The sequence below is a fragment of the Lontra canadensis genome, unplaced genomic scaffold, assembly GCF_010015895.1.
Source record: "Lontra canadensis isolate GAN:19392208 unplaced genomic scaffold, GSC_riverotter_1.0 scaffold752, whole genome shotgun sequence".
In the NCBI taxonomy this organism is placed as follows: Eukaryota; Metazoa; Chordata; class Mammalia; order Carnivora; family Mustelidae; genus Lontra; species Lontra canadensis.
In genome coordinates, this window is record NW_022631736.1 from 6285 (window position 1) to 26795 (window position 20511).

Consider the following 20511-nt stretch of genomic DNA (forward strand, 5'->3'; position numbering starts at 1 on the left):
TCTTCTGTGGCATCGGTGACACTGAGTCACAGAGTAGATTCAAATGTGTGCTGAAGCAATTTCTTGAGTTAAATTCATATTTTGGCAACGTCATTGGGGTGATCAAGGTCTTTCCGGAATTGAATGGAATTATATAAGTCTGTGAGGCCCAAATATTTGTTATCCCCCACAACAAAAACCAAATAAAAATTCAAGAATTTGTTAGCCATCCATGGGTGTTAGAAGAGATAATTCATGAATTGATTTGGTGGTTGAAACTTCAAATCAGAAATCAGCAGGCTTGCTTTTAGCAGGTGGGCTCACAGCAGGTGGGCTGGCAGCAGGTGGGCTGGCAGCAGTAACAGCAGCAGGCTGGGCGGCAGCAGGACTGTCCACAGTAGGATGGGCGGCAGCAGGGGGCCTGGGCATGGTGCAGCTGGCAGCAGGTTGGGGGCGTGCAGCTCACCACGCAGCAGGGGGGCAGGCAGGTGTCCTCCACGCGGCAGTCAGGGCGGCACCACCTGACTCGGCAGCTCACAGCTCCACAGCCACCTTCCTGGCCACCACCAGTGCCACAGCTGGTCCCACAGCAGCTGGGCTGGCAGCAGGTTGGCTGACAGGAGCTGGTCTGGCAACAGCTGGGCTGGCAGGAGCTGGTCTGGCAGCAGCTGGGCTGGCAGCAGCTGGGCTGGCAGCAGCTGGTCTGACAACAGCTGGGCTGGCAGCAGCTGGAGCCACAGTTCCCACTGGTGGTGCAGGTGGGAAATCCACAGAAGCTAGTGGAGCAGCAGGCCATGGTCAGGACTTGGGTTGAGAGTTGGGTTGCTTGTAGGTGTTTTGGTGGTAAAGTCTATGTCGGACAGGCCTTTTATATATCTGAGCCAGCTTCTATTTGTAAAATTCTTAACATATCTTCCTTGTTTTTGTTTAAATTTGTTCCTCATTGGTCCTCTGATTGGCTTACATTGAAATACTTACGACCTATTATGAGCAGCAGTTTAGAAATTACTTTGTTTTATAGTTTCATTTGGACTCCTCATATTGGTTCTTTGCTCTTTGGAAGACATTTGTGGTTTTCCATGTTCAAAGAGCTCTTCCATTTTAGTCCACGTCAACACCCTCATTTTGTAGAGGTGGTTATTTCACGTGACACTCTGTCCATATCTCTAAGGCTAAGGATAATTGTGCTCTTAGTTTTAACTACTATTTTTTCCTTTTGGCTGTATGGACTAAATTCTGTTGAATGTAGGACATTGGAACATCCACTGAATTGAAGAGTACCTTTGGTTATAGATAATTAAAAGCTTCCAACTAATTTACTCCAACATTAAATCAAATTACTATCATAGTTCCTTTGACTTCAATCAACTTGAAATATGTAAATATTATTCATATTCTAGGTCAGAAATCTTGTGAACCAAGTGATATAGTTTATATAAAGATATCTCGCAGAGGGCTTAGCTTCAGGTAGATCTTTAATAAATGCTTACCAAATCTGATTTTGAGTGGGTGGAGTAAAAGGCATGATTCATGGACACATGTACCAATTATAAATAATTTAATAGAACTTTCAAGCTGTAGTGCCTCTCGTGGAGGAGTCCTTGTTATTGTCAAAAGAGAGTAGGAAGTCCTGAAATATTTTCTGCACTGAAAAGTTGAACCAAAGCTCAGGGAAAAACATCTGGGAGTTAGGACATTTTGAAGAAGGCACTGCTATCTACTATATTCTTTGAAATGCATTTGATCTATCATTGTCAAATGTTTTTGGTCTATCATTGCTACCAGTTAAATGATAGAAGTAAATTCTGGGAGCTTGTAAATAACTTGGAAAATATTTTTCATGAAGTGTCCTATATTTTGTCCTATTGTGTTTTATATATTGCACTAAAATACTTAATGAGGAATTAAAAAATTAAATGGTAAAAGTATTTTTTTATTCTAGATTTATGTTAATTTCCTAAGAGAACATCTTTCAAGTTGGGTTGCAAAATGCAATATACAGAGTTCGAGATTTGTAATGCATGTGTCTGACCATTGGTGATGGTAGAACTCACAGGGTATCTCCCTGGCTCTTTGTTCTACTGTCATTTAGATTAGAGATACATTTTATACAAACTCACAGTAAATGAAGGTGAGTATTAGCAGTTGAAACTTAGAGAGCAATTTTGGGACCAGTGGTAAGAATATAATAGGTACGATATAGGAATTAAACCTAAATGCTCTTGGAAAAGAGTATCTAAAAGATAGTATCTGGTAGATATTTTAAAATTTACTTATTAAGTAATATAATCTTTAGATGTTAGGTACACATGAAGGAGAACATCTAGTATATAAACTGGAAAGAGAATAAAACAGTAGAGATATATCTAGGTAGAAGTCCTATAGGTTTGAGCAACCTGAAAATTTTAGCCAAAAGTGATTTTACTGGTTTAGACCTAATCATAATAGGTTAGAACATTTTAGGTATTTGAATAAATAGAAAGATTATTAAATGCATGGAGGATTTTATTAACTGATGGATTCAGCATAATGTAATTAGTATTTAATCTTTCTGGTTTAGAGTTTCTGTTTATGCTTTAGGATTATTATCAAAATGCAAATCCACTCTTCTTGAATTCCAGCTAAGGGTGGACAACTTTGAGGTAGAAGGAAGAAAATAACTCAGTTTGCTTTACACATTTAACATTTTATTTGAAATTAAGGGGATATTCAAGGAGAAATGTCTGAAAATAAGCGGGGATCAAGAGAAAGGGAAGAGACCAGAGATGTCACTGAAATGAAGAAATACCCCACTCTGGTGCCTTTTCAAGCAAGGCAGGATATCTAGATACTTTGATTGATACATGCTTTCAGCATGCTAGTTCAGCACATCCAAGAGGGTCCTGTCTAAGACTCATTATTTCTGAGTGGCTTAGAAACATCATGATACTTAACATGGGAGTAAAATTGAACACTTCTTCAGAGATGAGAGCAGTTTGCTTAGCTTCTCCTTTCATTCTTTCTTAATCAGCAGCCTTGCTTTAGCAGGTGGGCTCACAGCCGATGGGCTGGCAGCAGCTGGGCTGGCAGCAGTAACAGCAGCAGGCTGGGCGGCAGCAGGACTGTCCACAGTAGGATGGGCGGCAGCAGGGGGCCTGGGCATGGTGCAGCTGGCAGCAGGTTGGGGGTGTGCAGCTCACCACGCAGCAGGGGGGCAGGCAGGTGTCCTCCACGCGGCAGTCAGGGCGGCACCACCTGACTCGGCAGCTCACAGCTCCACAGCCACCCTCCTGGCCACCACCAGTGCCACAGCTGGTTCCACAGCAGCTGGGCTGGCAGCAGGTTGGCTGACAGGAGCTGGTCTGGCAACAGCTGGGCTGGCAGGAGCTGGGCTGGCAGCAGCTGGGCTGACAACAGCTGGGCTGGCAGCAGCTGGAGCCACAGTTCCCACTGGTGGTACAGGTGGGAAATCCACAGAAGCTAGTGGAGCAGCAGGCCATGTCAGGAGCTCAGTTGACAGTTGGTTTGCTTGGTGAAGTTTCTGGGTTAGAGCTGCTTATTTCACTTGGGCCTTTTATAGGTCTTGGCCAGTTCCTGTGTTTTTGGTGGGCAGCATTTTTATCTTGTTACTCTTTAAACAAGCTTTTCCAGAGTCCTTTGATTGTTCAAATACTGAGTTATTTTAAATGCATCCCAGATTGGTTTTTCCTTATTGCTCAGCTAATGCTCACTAAATGTTTTTGTCCTTGGTAGAAATGTTGTTTCATTTCCAAACAATGCTATAATTTCTCCTCAAGTCTCAGCTTCCATTCTGCATTTATGATCATATCACCTGACAAAGTGACTCTCACTCATAAGATGATGTGAATTTTTAGGGTCATATTCACCAGACTCAAGTCTCCAGAGAAAAATTACTAACAACTGGTTGTCTTTTATGTAAGACTATCTTTGTATTTTTTGATTAATAAGATTATAGTCCCTACAGTCAGCCAGATAAAAACTCTGATAAACTTCACATTCATAGAAATTCATAGATTTTTTTCCAGGAATTGGACCTCTCCAATTTCCATGATCTCTCCTGAACTTCACACATTTAGACATCAGAATATACCACTGAGGAAGATCAGTAGAACAAAAATGGTTCTGTTCCAATTTATTGTGGATATTTTATTAGCATGAATTTAAAAGGTTAAAATTCATAGCCAATAATTAGGAAAATATCACACAAAATTTCAAGTATAATTTGTATTTCCCTATGAAAGGTAAAAATCACTGCTATGTAGATTATCTAGATGGTATTTTTTTAAAAGATTTTATTTATTTATTTGACAGAGAGATCACAAGTAGGCAGAGAGGCAGGCAGAGAGAGGAGGGGAAGCAGGCTCCCCACTGAGCAGAGAGCCCCATGTGGGGCTCCATCCCAGGACCCTGAGATCATGACTTGAGCTGAAGACAGAGGCTTAACCCCCTGAGCCACCCAGGCACCCCTAGACAGTATTTCTTAAAGGTGGGATTTTCCATTTTATGTAACTATACCATGTGCCCTGTGAAATTATATTAGGCCAAAGAGCATGACAATTGATTTTATGAAGGGGAATCAATAAAAGAAAAAGCAGGAGTTAGGAGATACTTTTTCTGGATTACAGTGTATATAAGGCAGGGTAGGAAATGAATGATCAAATATCATTCAATAGATATAAGTGCAAAGAGATTAAATATCCTTATACTTAAGATATAAGTGTAAAGGGATTGATGTTGTGGTATGGGCCATTTTTAATTTTCCCTGAGCTTCAGTCAATGTTAGAATATACTGTTAAATCTAGGAATGGCTATAATTTGGAGAGGTAAGTGATTTGCTCCATTTACAGAGTACATAACCAGAAATTTTGATGTAAATTACAGGAAAATAAATTTGAAACAATTTTGGTGGTTGTCAAAAGAAAGAATTTGTTGTCAAAAGATGAATGTGTAGGGTTACATGGGGGGAAATGAAAAAAAAAAGTGGTGACCAAAAAGAGCATATTATTGCTACTTGTGGTATTTTTATTCTTTCCTTCCAATCTTGAATAGGAGCACATAGTTAGTTATTTATGAGGTGGAAGAATTGGTTTGTGCAGTGATAGAATTACATTAAGATGTGATTCATGCCACTGTCAAGAAAGATGTTCATGTCATATGATAACCATAACTATAGGTATGAAGTTAAAAAGTGGTTGAAGGATTCATTAAATATCAGAGATAAAAAAATTAATAAATCACCTTGTCCAAATGTTTGATTGTATAGTTATAGAAACTGACATCATTAAAAAAAAAAAGAAACTGACATCATTGTTTTTATAAGTAGCAAATGTTTATTAAGTCATCATTTATGCACATAGCAGTAAAGGGTTGTGCAGAAAGCAAGATTCAATCTGTCTCATATCTTGCTCTAGTGTACAAATCATTGTAGTATTGATAGGAGGGATGAATCAAGGGAAAGAGTCAAATATATTATCATCCATCCTCATAGTTTTAAGTTGGAACACTGATGTTGTGGTACAGACTGCTTTTAATTTCCTCTTGGCATTAGCTGATGTTAGTATACTACTGAGTCCAGGAGTGACTGCATTTTGGAGAGGTTAGTGACTTGCTTTATTCACATAGCACACAACAGAAGAGCTGGGTATAAAACTCCTACCTCTCCCTCCTGTATCAGTTCATTTTATTTTATATCATGCTGTTTTCCAGGATAAATAAATTATTAAAACTCTTTGTCTCCTATTAAGAAAATACTTTAAAAAAAGAAAATACTTTATAATAGCTCAGGAATAGAAATATTAGTAGTGAGCAGAAATGCTATGGAGTAGTAACTTTAATCACATAGTAAATAAGCATGAATATGTTCAGATTCTTTTAAGTGTCTTCTGGCCAGAAGGGTTTTCTCTAGAACCGCAATAACACATTTGATTTTTAATTGTTTCTTGTTTCCCACATTCATATTAGGTAACATACCTTGGGTTTCTATGTCTGCCATATTCTTTGTGTCTTCTTTATTCCGTGGCTATCATCTTAGTTAAGTTCTTACTGTGTATCACTTGGACCAGTACAATGGCCTCTTAATTTGTTTCTGTATAGCCATTATATGTCCAGACTTTGGAGTTCTTTTTTGATAAGCAGCTGCCATAAGAATCATCCTGTTACCCAATGCCTGTCATGCCATTCTCTTTTTCCAAGGCTTTCAACAGGTCCTTAGAATTTATTGCATTAAGGGCATACTCCTTTGGTTAGTATTCAAAGCATACGCATTTTCCAAATCTATTTTCCATTATTCCTTTGGGCTCTCTGCTCATTCTACATATGTCCAGTGTTCCCAGCCAAACTATCCTCTGAATAATCCCTCTCTATATACATTTGTGCACACTGTTACCAGTGTTGAGAATGCCATCTGCCCTTAGATCTGCATGCCAAAATCTTAACCCATATACAATGCTAGTTCCCTTTTCAGTCCTTCTTGTTCTCCCCAATCAATAGTGATTTCTCTATTGACATCAAAGTGTGTTGTACTTTTTTTTCATTTTGTAATTTTTACTTGCATTATTATGACTTTCATTTCTCTCCCTAGAAGTTTTTTAAATAGGGACACATTTTTAACTCAAGTTTAATTGCTGTTGCATACCATCTAGCCTGTGATTTGCCAATGTTAGGCAATCAGTACATTTTTAATTTAAATTTAATAAAAATAATTAGAATGAATAAGTAAAACCAAATATGTATTTGCTAGGCCAAAGAAGAGAAGTTTATTAGAAAACAAGCATGCCACAAGACCCAAGATCTACAGTGGGAAGAAGGGAGTTGATACTGTTACAAAGACTTGAGAACAGTCCAAGTCTTAAGAGATGAGCCTGGATTTCCATTCATCCTCTGGTTGGCTTGGACTTTGATGGTTCAGGGCAGGAGTTTTGGTAGGTAGAGATGGGAGTATGGCTTTTTTTTTTTTTTTTTCCAGAAGGTTGATTGCTTGTTCTAGATGGTCAGTACACTTCTCAGCAGCAGGGGGAGGTCCTACAGGTGGTGCGGCAGGGGGCAGGCTGGCAGCAGGGGGGGGCGGCAGCAGGGCGCCTGCACAGAGATGGGCTGGCAGCAGGTGGAGGCCCAGCAGCAGGGGCGGCAGACCACGGCCGTGCAGGACGTGGGGCAGCAGCTGATGGGGCGGCAGCAGCCCTCCTGCAGGCCACAGGGGTCACAGCAGACGGGGCGGCGGCAGGGCTCACAGATGGGGCGCGTGCAGCGGCAGGTGCAGGTCACGGGGCGGCACACGGTGGTCTGGCAGGACACGGGGCGGCAGCAGCAGGGGTCGCGGCAGCAGCAGGGCTGGCAGCAACCTCCTCCACAGCCCGAGGAGGAGCAGGTGGAGCCACAGCAGGAGCCGGACATGGTGATGTCTGGGGTTGTTTAGGGTTGGACTGGTGAGAGGATTTGGGTGTTGTCAGGTATGAATGTCTCTGTCCTACTCTGGGCCCTTTATATACCCTGGCCAGCTGCTGATGACACACCCCCCCCCTTTATCTTTTGGCCAATTAAGTAGAATTTTGTTTTGACTAATGATTGCATTGCTTGTGACATACTCACGATCTCATTAGAGAACTCTTGTTTTCCTAAATATGGATCTATTCATGCTGTTCATCATCAAAATCTAAACCCTCACAGTCATTTGGGATAATAACAGCTCTTCATGTTTATGTTGGGTAGGTAGCACCTGATGAATGTTGGGGAAAATGGTCCTAAAGGAACTGCAAATTGTAAAAGAAACATATAGGGGTCTCTAGATCAGTGACTGGATCCTGACTTGACCCCCAGGAGATGCCCTGAGAAACCTGCATGTGAGTCAAACAGGTATTGGACATGTCCTTGGGTCTGGACTCCTTGGAAGTTTATTGACATATTACTTGATACAATAGAATGCATATACCTTGAATAAGACCGCAGTTCAGATAGTTTGTATGGGAAAGATAAAAGGTTACTTTTGTAAGTCAGTTAAGTTATTGACATAAAATATCCATGGTTGCATTTCATTTTTTCCCCTTCTTTTCTCTAGGTCAAGTTTGAGCGACTGTGGTCCTTCTGGCCACAGAATGTTGATATTTATTTCTGAGACGTGACTTTTTTTTATATTTGCCTTTCTTATATCTATGATAGAGAATTGTGTAACAAGAATTTTTGTCTTAATATCCTTGACATAGGCACTGTATGACTAAGTGGTAAGATGGAGGTTTTCAATCAGCATTGCAGACATAGATAATACATTGATCAGAGGAGGCATGTAGGAGGCTGCACAGGTGTTCTGTGATGACACTGCTTCTTAGGAAGTGTTGTTAGAGGCCCTTGGGGAGTTACATGGGGGAAGAAGTCTCATTACTTTTTAGCTTTTCCCCTTTTATTATTCACCAGACAGGATTTTTGGTCACTTTAGGATCATTCCCATCATTCAAAAGAATGTGCCTCAAGCCCCAGGAGCTAAAGATCCCCCAGTGAAATTTTAAACATAATTCTAAAACTTTAGAAGGAATGTAAACTGACTGAACATATAGTCATAATTGGGGAAACATAAGAGGGATACATAAGAGGGATAAATGAAGTGTGGTCTCATCAATGAAGACCTTTGATTCTCTCACATTTCATGTTCTTTCTCTTGTCTATGGACACACTTGACTTTTTTCCAAAGCAGCAACCAGGGCCAAGATAAAAACTCATGTATTCTACTCTTTCTTGTTCTTTTTCTTTTTCCCAGCTTTATTGAGATATAAGTGACATATAACATTTTGTAAGCTTAAAGTGTACATTGGGGTGATTTCATGCGTGTATATATTGAAAAATGTTTACCATGATAAAATTAGTCAACACATCCTTCACTGTACCCTATATAATTATCATTTTGTTATTGATTTTGTTTTTGTTATTGTTTTTATGGTTTTTGTTGTTATTGTTTTTATGATGAAAAGATTAAAGCTTAACTCTCACAGCAACTTTCAAATCTACAACATAGTATTGTGGTTTTTTTTTTAATTAAATTTTATTTTTTCAGTGTTCCAAGATTCATTGTTTATGCACCACACCCAGTGCTCCATGTATGCAATACATGCTCTCCTTAATATCTACCATCAGGCTCACCTATACCCCAATCCCCCTTCTTTCCAAAATGCTCAGTTTGTTTCTCAGAGTCCACAGTCTCTTATGGTGCGTCTCCCGCTCCGATTTCTCCCAATTCATTTTTCCTTTCCTTCTCCTAATGTCCTCCATGTTAATTCTTATGCTCCACAAGTAGGTGAAACCATATGATAACTGACTTTCTCTGCTTAACTTATTTCACTCAACATAATCTCCTCCAGTCCCATCCATGTGGATACAAAAGTTGGGTATTCATCTTTTCTGATGGCTGCGTAATAGTCCATTGTATATATGGACCATATCTTCTTTATCCATTTTTCTGTTGAAGGGCATCTTGGCTCTTTCCACAGTTCAGTGATTATGGCCATTGCTGCTATGAACATTGGGGTACAATGTTCTTTTTACTATATCTGTATCTTTGGGGTAAATACCCAGTAGCACAATTGCAGGATCATAGGATAGCTCTATTTTTAATTTCTTAAGGAATCTTCACACTGTTTTCCAAAGTGTCTGCATTAACTTGCATTTACACCAACACTGTGAGAGGGTTCCCCTTTCTCTACATCCTCTCCAACACTTCTTGTTTCCTGTCCTGTTAATGTTGGCCGTTCTAACTGGTGTAAAGTGGTATCTCAATATGGGTTTGATTTGAATTTCCCTGATGGCTAATGATGATGAACATTTTTTCATGGGTCTGCTAGCCATTTGTATGTCTTCTTTGGAGAAGTGTCTGTTCATGTCTTCTGCCCATTTTTTGACATAATTATCTGTTTTTTGGATGTTGAGATTGAGGAGTTCTTTATAGATCTTGGATATCAGCCCTTTGTCTGTAGTGTCATTTGCGAATATCTTCTCCCATTCTGTGGATTGCCTCTTTGTTTTGTTGACTGTTTCCTTTGTTGTACAGAAATTTTTGATCTTGACGAACTCCCAAAAGTTCATTTTCGCTTTTGTTTCCTTTGTCTTTGGAGACGTGCCTTGAAAGAAGTTGCTGTGGCCGATGTGGAAGAAGTTACTGCCTGTGTTCTCCTCTAGGATTTGTTAACTGTGGTCACTGTGCTGTCCATTATATCCCTGGTGTTCATCTTGTAACTGAAAGTCTGTATCATTTGACCAAAATCTCCCATTTCTCCTACTCCTCACCCCCTGACAACCACCTTTTCTCTGTTCTCTGTTTCTATGAATTCGATGTTTTTGATTCCACATGTGAGATCATACATTATTTGCCTTTCTCTGACTTACTGCACTTAGCGTAGTGCCCTCGAAGTCCATCCATGTTGTTACAAACGGCAAGATTTCCTTCTTTTTTTATGGTTCAGTAATACTTCATTATGTATGTATAAAACACAGTTATTCATGGGGCGCCTGGGTGGCTCAGTGGGTTAAAACCTCTGCCTTCGGCTCAGGTCGTGATCCCAGGGTGCTGGGATCGAGCCCCGCGTTGGGCTCTCTGCTCAGCAGGGAGTCTGCTTTACTCTCTCTCTCTGCCTGCCTCTCTGCCTACTTGTGATCACTGTCTGTCAAATAAATAAAATCTTTTAAAAAAACAGTTATTCCAAGACTTGGAATATACACACACATGGCATATATGTATTACTCATATATATATGCCGTGTGTGTGTGTATACATATATCTCATTTTCTATATGCATTCATCTATCATTTGACATTTAGATTGCTTCAGTGCCTTGGCTCTTGTGAACAATGCTGTAATGAAATGGGAATACAGAACCTCTTTGAGGTCGTGATTTTGTCTCCTTCAGATATATACCCAGAAGTGGGATTGCCTAGGTCATATGTTAGTTCTGTTTTTAATTTTTTGAGGAGTCTCCATACCATTTTCCATAGTAGTTTTACCAGTCTGTATTCTCACCAACAATACACCAAGGAAGGTTCCTTTTTCTCCACATCCTCACTAGCATTTGTTAGATCTTGTTATACTAGTTGCTCTAACAGGTATGATGATATCTCATTGTGGTTTTGATTTGCATTTCCCTGATAATTACTGATGTTGGGCACCTTGTTGGCCTCTGTATGTCTTCTTTGGGAAAATATCTATTCAGGTCCTCTGTCCATTTTTCAATCAAATTGGTTTTTTTTGTTTGTTTATTTGTTTGTTTTGCTTTTTGTTTTAATTTGTTATTTGTAGTCCCGCTTACTGATTTTTTTGTTTTTGTTGCCTGTGCTTAGCTCTTTTCAATGCACATTGTCTCATCAGTTTTTCATATTGTTGGGGGTTTTCATGATCACATTTTATGTAAAGGGAGCCTTTCAAGGATACATAAAACCTTAAGTTAACAAGACTAATTTCTCTACTCTGAACACTTTTGATCCAAAATCATTCCAAAGAGATTTTTTTCTTTCTCCTTTGTAAAGATCTACAGAAAGTCCGTGAGTCTCTCAGAAAGCAGTTCTAGTGTTAGTCTAAGATCCTCATCCCCAGCCCATATTCAAGCTTCATGTGCAGGCAGAGAAAATATGGGTCCAATTTCAGAAATTTGTGCCACAGAACTCTGTGATTTGACATTGGTGGCAAGCCACAGAGCATTTTTTAATGCCGCCTATCCTAAAACTAGGTAACCTTCACTGAAAACTTGGCCACTTATTGGCTGCGTGTCCTTGGGCCATGAAGGTTAATGATAGGACACACAGGTTGTTGTGACAGTAAATAAGCTATTATTTGTCACTTGCTAAGAACAGTGCCTGGCACTTAGTAACTGTCTTGTGTTTATTGAGTGAATATATTTTTAAAAAGTCATTTTCTGTGGGTGCCTTTATAACCTTTAACTTTTGAATTTAGAATAAAGGTGAGCATATTTGCTATGGCAAATGACCTGCTCTTTCAGTTAACACTCTATTCAGGTGATGCCTGCACCACTCTATTCAGTTACCACTCTATTCTATACCACAGAATATACACTAAAAAAGATAATCTATTGGAGAGTCTCATTAATAATGAAGTAAACAAATGAAGTAATAATGAAGTAAAATAAAAATGCCTGGAAGGAAGATATAGAGCTCCGTGTTTTTAACCCAGTTTCTCAAAGGGGAGTTAGGTTATTGTTGTAAAACCTATAAGAAGAATATGTGTCAGAATTGTGGATAGTGGCCTGAACTGTACTGAGAACCCCATGCAACACAGAGTGAGCTCTTAGAAAAACTTCCATTAAAAAAAAGCCTTAAAGCTGATTTAGACAGATTCCTGGTGGTGAAGGGCAACATATTTTGTATTACTAATGCTGAGGACTTTATTTAACACTATCATTTAATGTAACAGTATGATCAAATTTTAACATGGAAAATATTGTCTTATGTTCTTAATTCTCAATTGTCTATTCAAATGGACAAAAATAATTATACCTCTAATTTAAAACTGCTAACAATTAAAACAAATTTTAATTGGGATATATCAAATTACACACCTTATTTAAGCAGTTGAGATGATCCCAAAGAGTTAAAATACAAATCAATGTTTAATAATTTGATCATTTTAAAGGTATCAGAAAGTCCATCATATATGCCATAGTGATATTCTCTTCTATATATAATAAAATACTTCTTCTGAGTACAAATAGCTGCTAATTATCTGCTTTACATCCATTTAGACTCTGATAGGTAGGTTTTTAAAAGCAGAGCATAATCATGAGAAAGGTTCAAATATTTTTCCCAAAATAGATACAGGTTTTAGACAGTACATTCCATTAAAAGGAAAATATATGTTCATTTTAAAATTATGTAATTAAAAATTATAAAGAAGAAACTGAGTATTATCCCCAGTTACTCTTAGATTTTGTTGCATCATGTTTTAGGTAATTTTTTAGGCATAAACATACATAAACATGCAGAGTACATTTTCCTTACAGAATAGTTGACTATGTTACACCTTGTTTATTTCTGACTTAAAAATGACAAGATAATTGCACATGTTTCCTAGTAAGTTTACAATCTTCAACTATTTTTAACTACTTGACATTTCTTCTATATTTATATTGCTTGCAGTATGTACTATTTGACTTTTTTTCTTATTTATACTTCATCTCCCTAAATACGTTGTAACTTCTTTGAAGCAAGAGCCCTCTTTATTCTTTCATATTCTCTCAGTGTGGTCAGCTCAGTGTCTTGTTCATAGTAGATATTTAACAATGTGTAGACTGACAGTGATTGATTAATTTTCTTGGAAAATGCCATTACTGCCCAGTTCCTGAGCATAAAGGTGAGCAGTCTTGAGAGCCGATGTTGATTCAGTACCCACAAGACTTGACACCCTGAATAACACTCAAAATGACTACCAGATCTGTAACACATAGAAAGGAATTATCCGAAACCACAGTTATTCTTGTCCATAAAAGACCAAAGAGTTCCTCTGGGCAGAAGAACATGTCTCCTACCATACTGAGAGGAAGTGTTTGACTTTTAAGGGCTTAATGTCAGGGGGCATATGGTCTCCTGGATCTTTAATGAACATCAGTGATTATATTAGTAAGAAACTTACTTTATCTTTCATTACTCATTGCTCTTCAGCTTCACAAATGTGTTTGACCAGATGTTGCCTGAGGTTCTTTCCACCTCTAACACACTGGGTTTTCTAAGCTTGCCAACAGGTATCAGATCAGTGACGGAACCCTCATCAGCCGAGATGCAGCCTCCTTACTGGGTATTGTTCAAGGACATTTCCCAGATGTTTGGCATGTCTGGATTGTGAGCACACCTGACTCTCTGTGTGTGATGAAGATTTAGTTGTGCCCACCTTTCTCACTTGGTTACTGTGCCTTATAAATTCCACTTACAAGGATAATAAGGAAACGACCCAGACTTGGGTTATTTTAGAGAACAAGTTGAGAGGATTATTGTGCATCTTGCTTTGAATGTCTGTGGACAAAACAGACAGAACCTACTAAAAGAAAGTATCACAAAGACCATGATTTCTATGCTGGAAATACTAAGTTTATTAGGAAACAGATGACATGATTGAGGAGTTAGACAGGGTTCCTGGGAGGACAGGGTACTCTTCATGAGTAGTCAGACTGAAAAGGGGGTTCCAGTGCTTACTCCAAGCTAGGGTGAAGAGATACAAAACGGACTTCTCAGAAAAGGTGTGCTGTTCTGTCATGAAGAGCAGGATGGATGGACCCCATCTTCTACTGGGGACCATCAGTAATTGATGCACTGCTCAGCAGCAAGGGGAGGTCCTGCAGGTGGTACGGCAGGGGGCAGGCTGGCAGCAGGGGGGGCGGCAGCAGGGTGCCTGCACAGAGATGGGCTGGCAGCAGGTGGAGGCCCAGCAGCAGGGGCGGCAGACCACGGCCGTGCAGGACGTGGGGCAGCAGCTGATGGGGCGGCAGCAGCCCTCCTGCAGGCCACAGGGGTCACAGCAGACGGGGCGGTGGCAGGGCTCACAGATGGGGCGCGTGCAGCGGCAGGTGCAGGTCACGGGGCGGCACACGGTGGTCTGGCAGGACACGGGGCGGCAGCAGCAGGGGTCGCGGCAGCAGCAGGGCTGGCAGCAGGGCTGGCAGCAACCTCCTCCACAGCCCGAGGAGGAGCAGGTGGAGCCGCAGCAGGAGCCGGACATGGTGATGTCTGGGGTTGGTTAGGGTTGGACTGGTGAGAGGATTTGGGTGTTGTCAGATGTGAATATCTTTGTCCTACTCTGGGCCCTTTATATACCCTGGCCAGCTGCTGATGACCCCCAGGACACATGATCATTTCCTTGTTTGTGTTTAATTTTTCTGAAATGACACTGAAAGTTTAGCAAGATCCCTAGACACTTTTTTTTTTTAAGTGCTCAGGTACTCGTGAAAGACCATTTGCTTTCCTTATTTAATGAAGACCCATTATATTTTGCTATTTATGGTTCGAATATGAACTTAATGACCCTAACTTCAAAGTTTCCAATTATCTTCATAATTCAGTGATGTTTTACCAATTGATGTTTTGATGACACAGAGTAGCTGTCATGCTCTTACTAATAGTGGAAGTGAATTCCCCAAGTTGTGAGTGTCTGTTTCCGCTGCTAAGCTTCCTGGACAAAACAAGTTCAGGAAAATAATAAAGGACTATTTTAAAAGTCATGGTATCTCAGTAAAAGAAGTTTTACTGTGTACTTCTGGGAGCTACAGGAATCCATCTTATCATCTTGTCATCAGTGTGGTTTTTTCCCCCCAATTTTTAAATTTTGGTAAAATACATATATAACTTATGACATATTTTTTAAGTGTACAGTTTAGTGATATGGTATATATTTATACTGCTATGAACCATTAGCACATCCATCTCTAGAGCTCTTAAAAAAGATGTAATTAAATAATTAGTTAAAAATTAATTAATGAGAGGGTGGTGGGTGGGCAGGCAGAGGGAGAGAATCCCAAGCAGACTTCACACTGAGTGCAGAGGCTGAGGTGGGGCCTGATCTCACGAGCCTGAGATCATGACCGAGCTGAAATCAAGAGTTAGATGCTCAACTGACTGAGCCATCCAGGTGCCCCTGGAACTCTTTTCATCTTGCAGAACTAGAATTTTGTACCCATTAAACACTAACTCCCCACTGGGACATCTGGGTGGCTCAATTAGTTAAGTAGCTACCTTCAGCTCAGGTCATGATCCCAGGGTCCTGGGATCAAGTCCCATATTATGCTCCTTGCTTGGCGGGGAGCCTGCTTTTCCCTCTGCTGCTCCCCGTGCATGCTCTCTCTCTCTTTCTCTCTGACAAATAAATAAATAAAATCTTTTAAAAAACCAAACCAAAACAAAAAACCCCACTAACTACCCATTGAACCCCTCTCTCCAGCCCCTGGCAACCACCACTGTACCATTTCTTTTTCTTAATTATTTCTTTCACCCCCGACATCCCACAGTATTGGCTCCAACACTAGGGTGTCATGAGTGTATGACTTTAGGCAAGTCACTTATCTGGTTCCTTATGTACAGAATGTACAATATAAACTCAGCCTCTGGTAATCCCTGTTCTATTCTCTGTTACTGTGACTTTGGCTTTTTTTTAAAAAAAAATTGTCTTAGATATGTGCTCATTATTTTCCATAGTTGTAGCTTTCCAAACCATGGAAAATTGCATTTTTTAAATCTTCACAATAATGTATCATTGAATTCTAACAACTATATTCTAAGTATTGTGCTAAAACAAATACATGTATTAATTCTCACAATAATCCTATGAGATAGGTATTGTATTCCTCATTTTACACATAAGAAAGTAGAGAAGTGACTTGCCTAAGATCATACACCTACTAGGTTGGAGCCAGAGCTTACTGCAAAAACATCTGTGGGAAAATTATTTGTAAGCTGAAGAATGGAATATGGTTATCATATTCCCCTGCCATTAAGGAACATCTGTTCTATGTATGAATTTTAACAGTGAATTTATCTTTAAAATAGTTGGTATTTATGAAATGGCTAATTTTTAGAGTTATCTGAAAGGATTCTTATGTATTTCCCATATCCTCAGGAATTCAAAGAATTATCTCCCACATAGCTTTCTAAAAATCCCAAAACAGGGGCACCTAGGTGGCCCAGTGGGTTAAACCTCTGCCTTCAGCTCAAGTCATAATCTCAGGGTCCTGGGATGGAGCCCTGCATCGAGCTCTCTGCTTAGCGGGGAGTCTGCTTCCCCCCTTTCTCTGCCTGCCTCTCTGCTTACTTGTGATCTCTCTTTCTCTGTCAAGTAAATAAATAAAATCTTTTAAAAAATTCCAAAACATACCCTAAGGAGATAGCATCAAAGTTGGACCTAACGAAGTGGTTATGGGGCACTATGAACAAAGCTACTGTTGAGAAGGTATAATTTACTCTACCCTTTAAAGTTCTTCTAGCTGGACTAAGAACCAGATTGACATGTGACAGATTAAGAGGAGAAAATAAAATTTAATGGCATACTTATGGGGAATCCACACAGCCATGGAAATTCCAAAGACAATGAGGCAACATGATACTTACATGAGCTAAGGAGAGAGGTGGGGGTCTGAGGATACAAAGGGGAGAAAGACCATGAGCCAGAAGGTGAGAGGAGATGTTTGGAAAACAAATTTTGCCCTATTAGCAGATAAGTGTCTTATATAAAGAGAAATCTTGTTAATAGATTTCTTCCTGGTAGAGGCAGGTAGTTGCAGAGGAGGTAAAGAACATTTCCTGAATCTGCTGGGTTTTGATTGCTTTTAACTCAGGAAAATGTTTATGCCGAAGTGGCCCATTTTGGGGCAGCCTGCCCTTGGCCCCTACACCACCATCTAGACGAAGGTTGCAGTCTGCCATCATAATAGAGCACTCAGGTAGTGATCCTGCCAAAAGTGGTCTCCAGGCCTGCTTTGTCATACCCTGTATCTTGTTCCCTTGTCTCTCCATGCACTGTGCTTGAGCATACTCCTGCTCCCAGAGCCAGCTGTGATTCTCAGTTGTTTGGGACTGAGGAAAATCACTTCCCTCAGCCACTTTGTAGACTCTGCCTTTGGATTTGCTTGGTTCTGATCTTTTGCTTTACACCTGATCCTGTTCTAGATCCGTGGTTGAAGGCTGTGGTGCAAGCCTCCTTTCTGATCATTCTGCTTGCATAGTCTCTTGCAGTCTTACCCAGATCCACACCAACCACTGTGGTTGACCATGGCATGGAGTTACTCTGAAAACAAGCACAGTTCAATAATGATGATAAGCTTGGGAGTACACAAAGAATTCTACATCTGAGAAAATAATGTAAGACAAGGAATTCTGTAGGAAGCCAACAAAGAAAATTCTGAGAGGGGAAAATTGTGTAGTTAGAGAATTTTTAAAATGGTGTCCAAGAATATGTAGAAAGGCTCACAAGTCCATTTTCTATATACCAGTAGATAGACCCTTACTAAAGAGAAGACTCTGTTGTGCATGTAAATGTTTTGACTGCAATGGACTTCTTGTTGAGAAGTTGTTTTTTTTTTTTTTTACCATATTTCAAGAAAAATAATTCCTTCATAAGGTGGCTTATTTATTGTATTAGAAGAATGTACATGTCCATCATGAGGAGAGAATCAGTGAGGGATAGAGATGTTTTTCTCTCTTGCAACCCTGTAGAACTTATTCATTCCCTCCTTCAACAAATTCTGATTTTATCCTATGTGCCAAGTATGGCACATATCAGTGGGAATCCAGTAATGAAGAAAGTCATTTAAGTTCCAGACCTTCATAAAGCTTTCCTGGCCTGCCTCATCTCTCTGGACAGGTAGATATGCCCAGTGTGGATTAATGTTTTACCACTTCAACTACTTGGGGATTGTTTTAATGGTAAAGTCATTTGGAGTTCTAAATGAATGATTCCAGCTGCATATCTCATTTTTCTAGCAGCAATGACTCCATTAGAATCAGAATTGGCCATAGTAGTGCCGGAGGGGAGCCGTAGGAAAGATGGGATAGTGATTCTTCTAGCCTAGGCCTTCAGTGGTTCAGGATTCCCAGGTACCACTTATATTAATCACTGCACAGTTTTCTAAATCAGGCTATAAATGCAGCTCTAAATTAGTCTTCCTCCCACTTATCACATGTGTGGGGATGACTCATGGGTCAAGTTCATGATCAGAGAAACATGTAGTCTCTCCATTTCCTCAGCATCACTACAAAACCTGTGGCTTGAGCTATAAAAGTACCTCACACAAGAGGTTCTACATTATTTGAACTGCTATTAAAATTACAGATCTTCTACCTGAATTGTTTCTAAGCTAAAAAAAAAAAAAGTTCCCTGCAAAACCCTTCTTTCTTTGTTTTTTTTTTTTCTGATTATGTATACCATACCATAACCAAAAAATAAGCTTTTGAAAATTAATAAACAATAAAGAGAAACCCATTTGCTTCCCAGAGATAAAATTTTTATTATTTTACCATGCAAAACCCCATCATAAATATAATGATATCCTGGAAAAGTATCCCATCTTATAATAGTAGAGATGTGATGATGAGTCAGTGGGATAGAGCTCCATTCAAGAGGAACTTTGATCTTTGTTCACTAATTTTTTCAAGCCAGGAATTCAAATGATGAAAGTTGGGATGTTTCTAAAGATTGTAGAAGAGGGGCGGGATTAACTGGGTAATTATGTGGGAAAACGGATAGACAGCTACTGTTGAGTTAGTTGTTGAAGAGCATGTAGGTTGCAAAGGAATCTCTCATTTGATCCCTTGGGTTGGGAAGAGTTTTTACATGTTTCTGAACACCTGGGAATGTTTCTCAGTGGGCTATTCAGCAGCAGGGGGAGGTCCTACAGGTGGTGCGGCAGGGGGCAGGCTGGCAGCAGGGGGGGCGGCAGCAGGGCGCCTGCACAGAGATGGGCTGGCAGCAGGTGGAGGCCCAGCAGCAGGGGCGGCAGACCACGGCCGTGCAGGACGTGGGGCAGCAGCTGATGGGACGGCAGCAGCCCTCCTGCAGGCCACAGGGGTCACAGCAGACGGGGCGGCGGCAGGGCTCACAGATGGGGCGCGTGCAGCGGCAGGTGCAGGTCACGGGGCGGCACACGGTGGTCTGGCAGGACACGGGGCGGCAGCAGCAGGGGTCGCGGCAGCAGCAGGGCTGGCAGCAGGGCTGGCAGCAGCCTCCCCCACAGCCTGAGGAGGAGCAGGTGGAGCCGCAGCAGGAGCCGGACATGGTGATATCTGGGGTTGTTTAGGGTTGGACTGGTGAGAGGATTTGGATATTGTCAGGTGTGAATGTCTGTGTCCTGCTCTGGGCCCTTTATATACCCTGGCCTGCTGCTGATGACCCCCAGGACACAGGTCATTTCCTGGAGTTGTGGTTACCCGTTGACCTCTAGATTGGTGGATTCAATTGCTGAGGCAGCAATTCCAACATCATGGAAGGATGCTTTCCTTTCTGCCTGTCTGCTTTCTTCCTCATTGAAATGAATACTTGGTAATTTATATCATCCAAAAAATTGCTCATGGAATAACCAATCCTTCCATACCATGTCACTTGACCAGTTGACATGTCTTATGACAAGTTGACATGTCACATGACAAGATGAAAGTTTGTAGAACCCAGTGTTGCCACCATCCTACTTTCTTCTTGTTTGTCTTATTCACCACCCATGACTAAGTATGAGACTATAGGGTTCACGAGGTCACAGACCTGGTTTCTAATTGATAATGAGATGAAGTAAGAATTTCTGAAAAACCAGGATGACTCATGGAAGGAGACATGTACTGATTCTGCTATGGAAAGAATGGTCCAGTGCTTCTGGAAAATAGAATAGTGCTTCACCTTTTTTTAAGGAAATAGTCACCAGAGCTACTGGAACGACTCTAGTTTGCCTATAAATCTGAGTCACTACTGAGACTCTTTCTGTGTAAACAGCACTATGCTATTTGGGAGTGGAGAGGGAAAGGAATAAAAGGAAATTCTAAGTGGTTTCTCATCACACAGTGATTACAAATCTTAGGATGGCA

General features: G+C 40.5%; 5 protein-coding genes across 5 annotated transcripts; all 5 read right to left on the minus strand.

Moving 5' to 3' along the window:
* Positions 1-286: 286 nt before the first annotated feature.
* On the minus strand, positions 287-775 carry LOC116863244 (keratin-associated protein 1-3-like). Its single transcript, XM_032850734.1, has one exon. The coding sequence runs from the start codon at positions 773-775 to the stop codon at positions 287-289; it is 489 nt and encodes a 162-aa protein (XP_032706625.1).
* Positions 776-2999: 2224 nt separating this feature from the next.
* LOC116863243 (keratin-associated protein 9-3-like) lies at positions 3000-7341 on the minus strand. The gene is made up of 2 exons (XM_032850733.1): positions 7248-7341; positions 3000-3466 (listed from the first exon to the last, which is right to left on the minus strand). Exon 2 carries the CDS (start codon positions 3456-3458, stop codon positions 3000-3002), a length of 459 nt encoding a protein of 152 aa, XP_032706624.1. The 5' UTR covers positions 3459-3466; positions 7248-7341.
* Positions 6942-7371, minus strand: LOC116863242 (keratin-associated protein 2-3-like). Its single transcript, XM_032850731.1, has one exon. The coding sequence runs from the start codon at positions 7369-7371 to the stop codon at positions 7000-7002; it is 372 nt and encodes a 123-aa protein (XP_032706622.1). The 3' UTR covers positions 6942-6999.
* A 6901-nt stretch (positions 7372-14272) lies between these two features.
* Positions 14273-14674, minus strand: LOC116863241 (keratin-associated protein 2-3-like). The gene has a single exon (XM_032850730.1). The coding sequence runs from the start codon at positions 14672-14674 to the stop codon at positions 14273-14275; it is 402 nt and encodes a 133-aa protein (XP_032706621.1).
* Positions 14675-19312: 4638 nt separating this feature from the next.
* On the minus strand, positions 19313-19714 carry LOC116863240 (keratin-associated protein 2-3-like). The gene has a single exon (XM_032850729.1). The coding sequence runs from the start codon at positions 19712-19714 to the stop codon at positions 19313-19315; it is 402 nt and encodes a 133-aa protein (XP_032706620.1).
* Positions 19715-20511: the final 797 nt, after the last annotated feature.

Coding starts and splice junctions, on each gene's coding strand:
- LOC116863244 (XM_032850734.1), bottom strand. CDS start 775: ATGGCCTGCTGCTCCACTAGCTTCTGTGGATTTCCCACCTGCACCACC.
- LOC116863243 (XM_032850733.1), bottom strand. CDS start 3,458: ATGGCCTGCTGCTCCACTAGCTTCTGTGGATTTCCCACCTGTACCACC.
- LOC116863242 (XM_032850731.1), bottom strand. CDS start 7,371: ATGTCCGGCTCCTGCTGTGGCTCCACCTGCTCCTCCTCGGGCTGTGGA.
- LOC116863241 (XM_032850730.1), bottom strand. CDS start 14,674: ATGTCCGGCTCCTGCTGCGGCTCCACCTGCTCCTCCTCGGGCTGTGGA.
- LOC116863240 (XM_032850729.1), bottom strand. CDS start 19,714: ATGTCCGGCTCCTGCTGCGGCTCCACCTGCTCCTCCTCAGGCTGTGGG.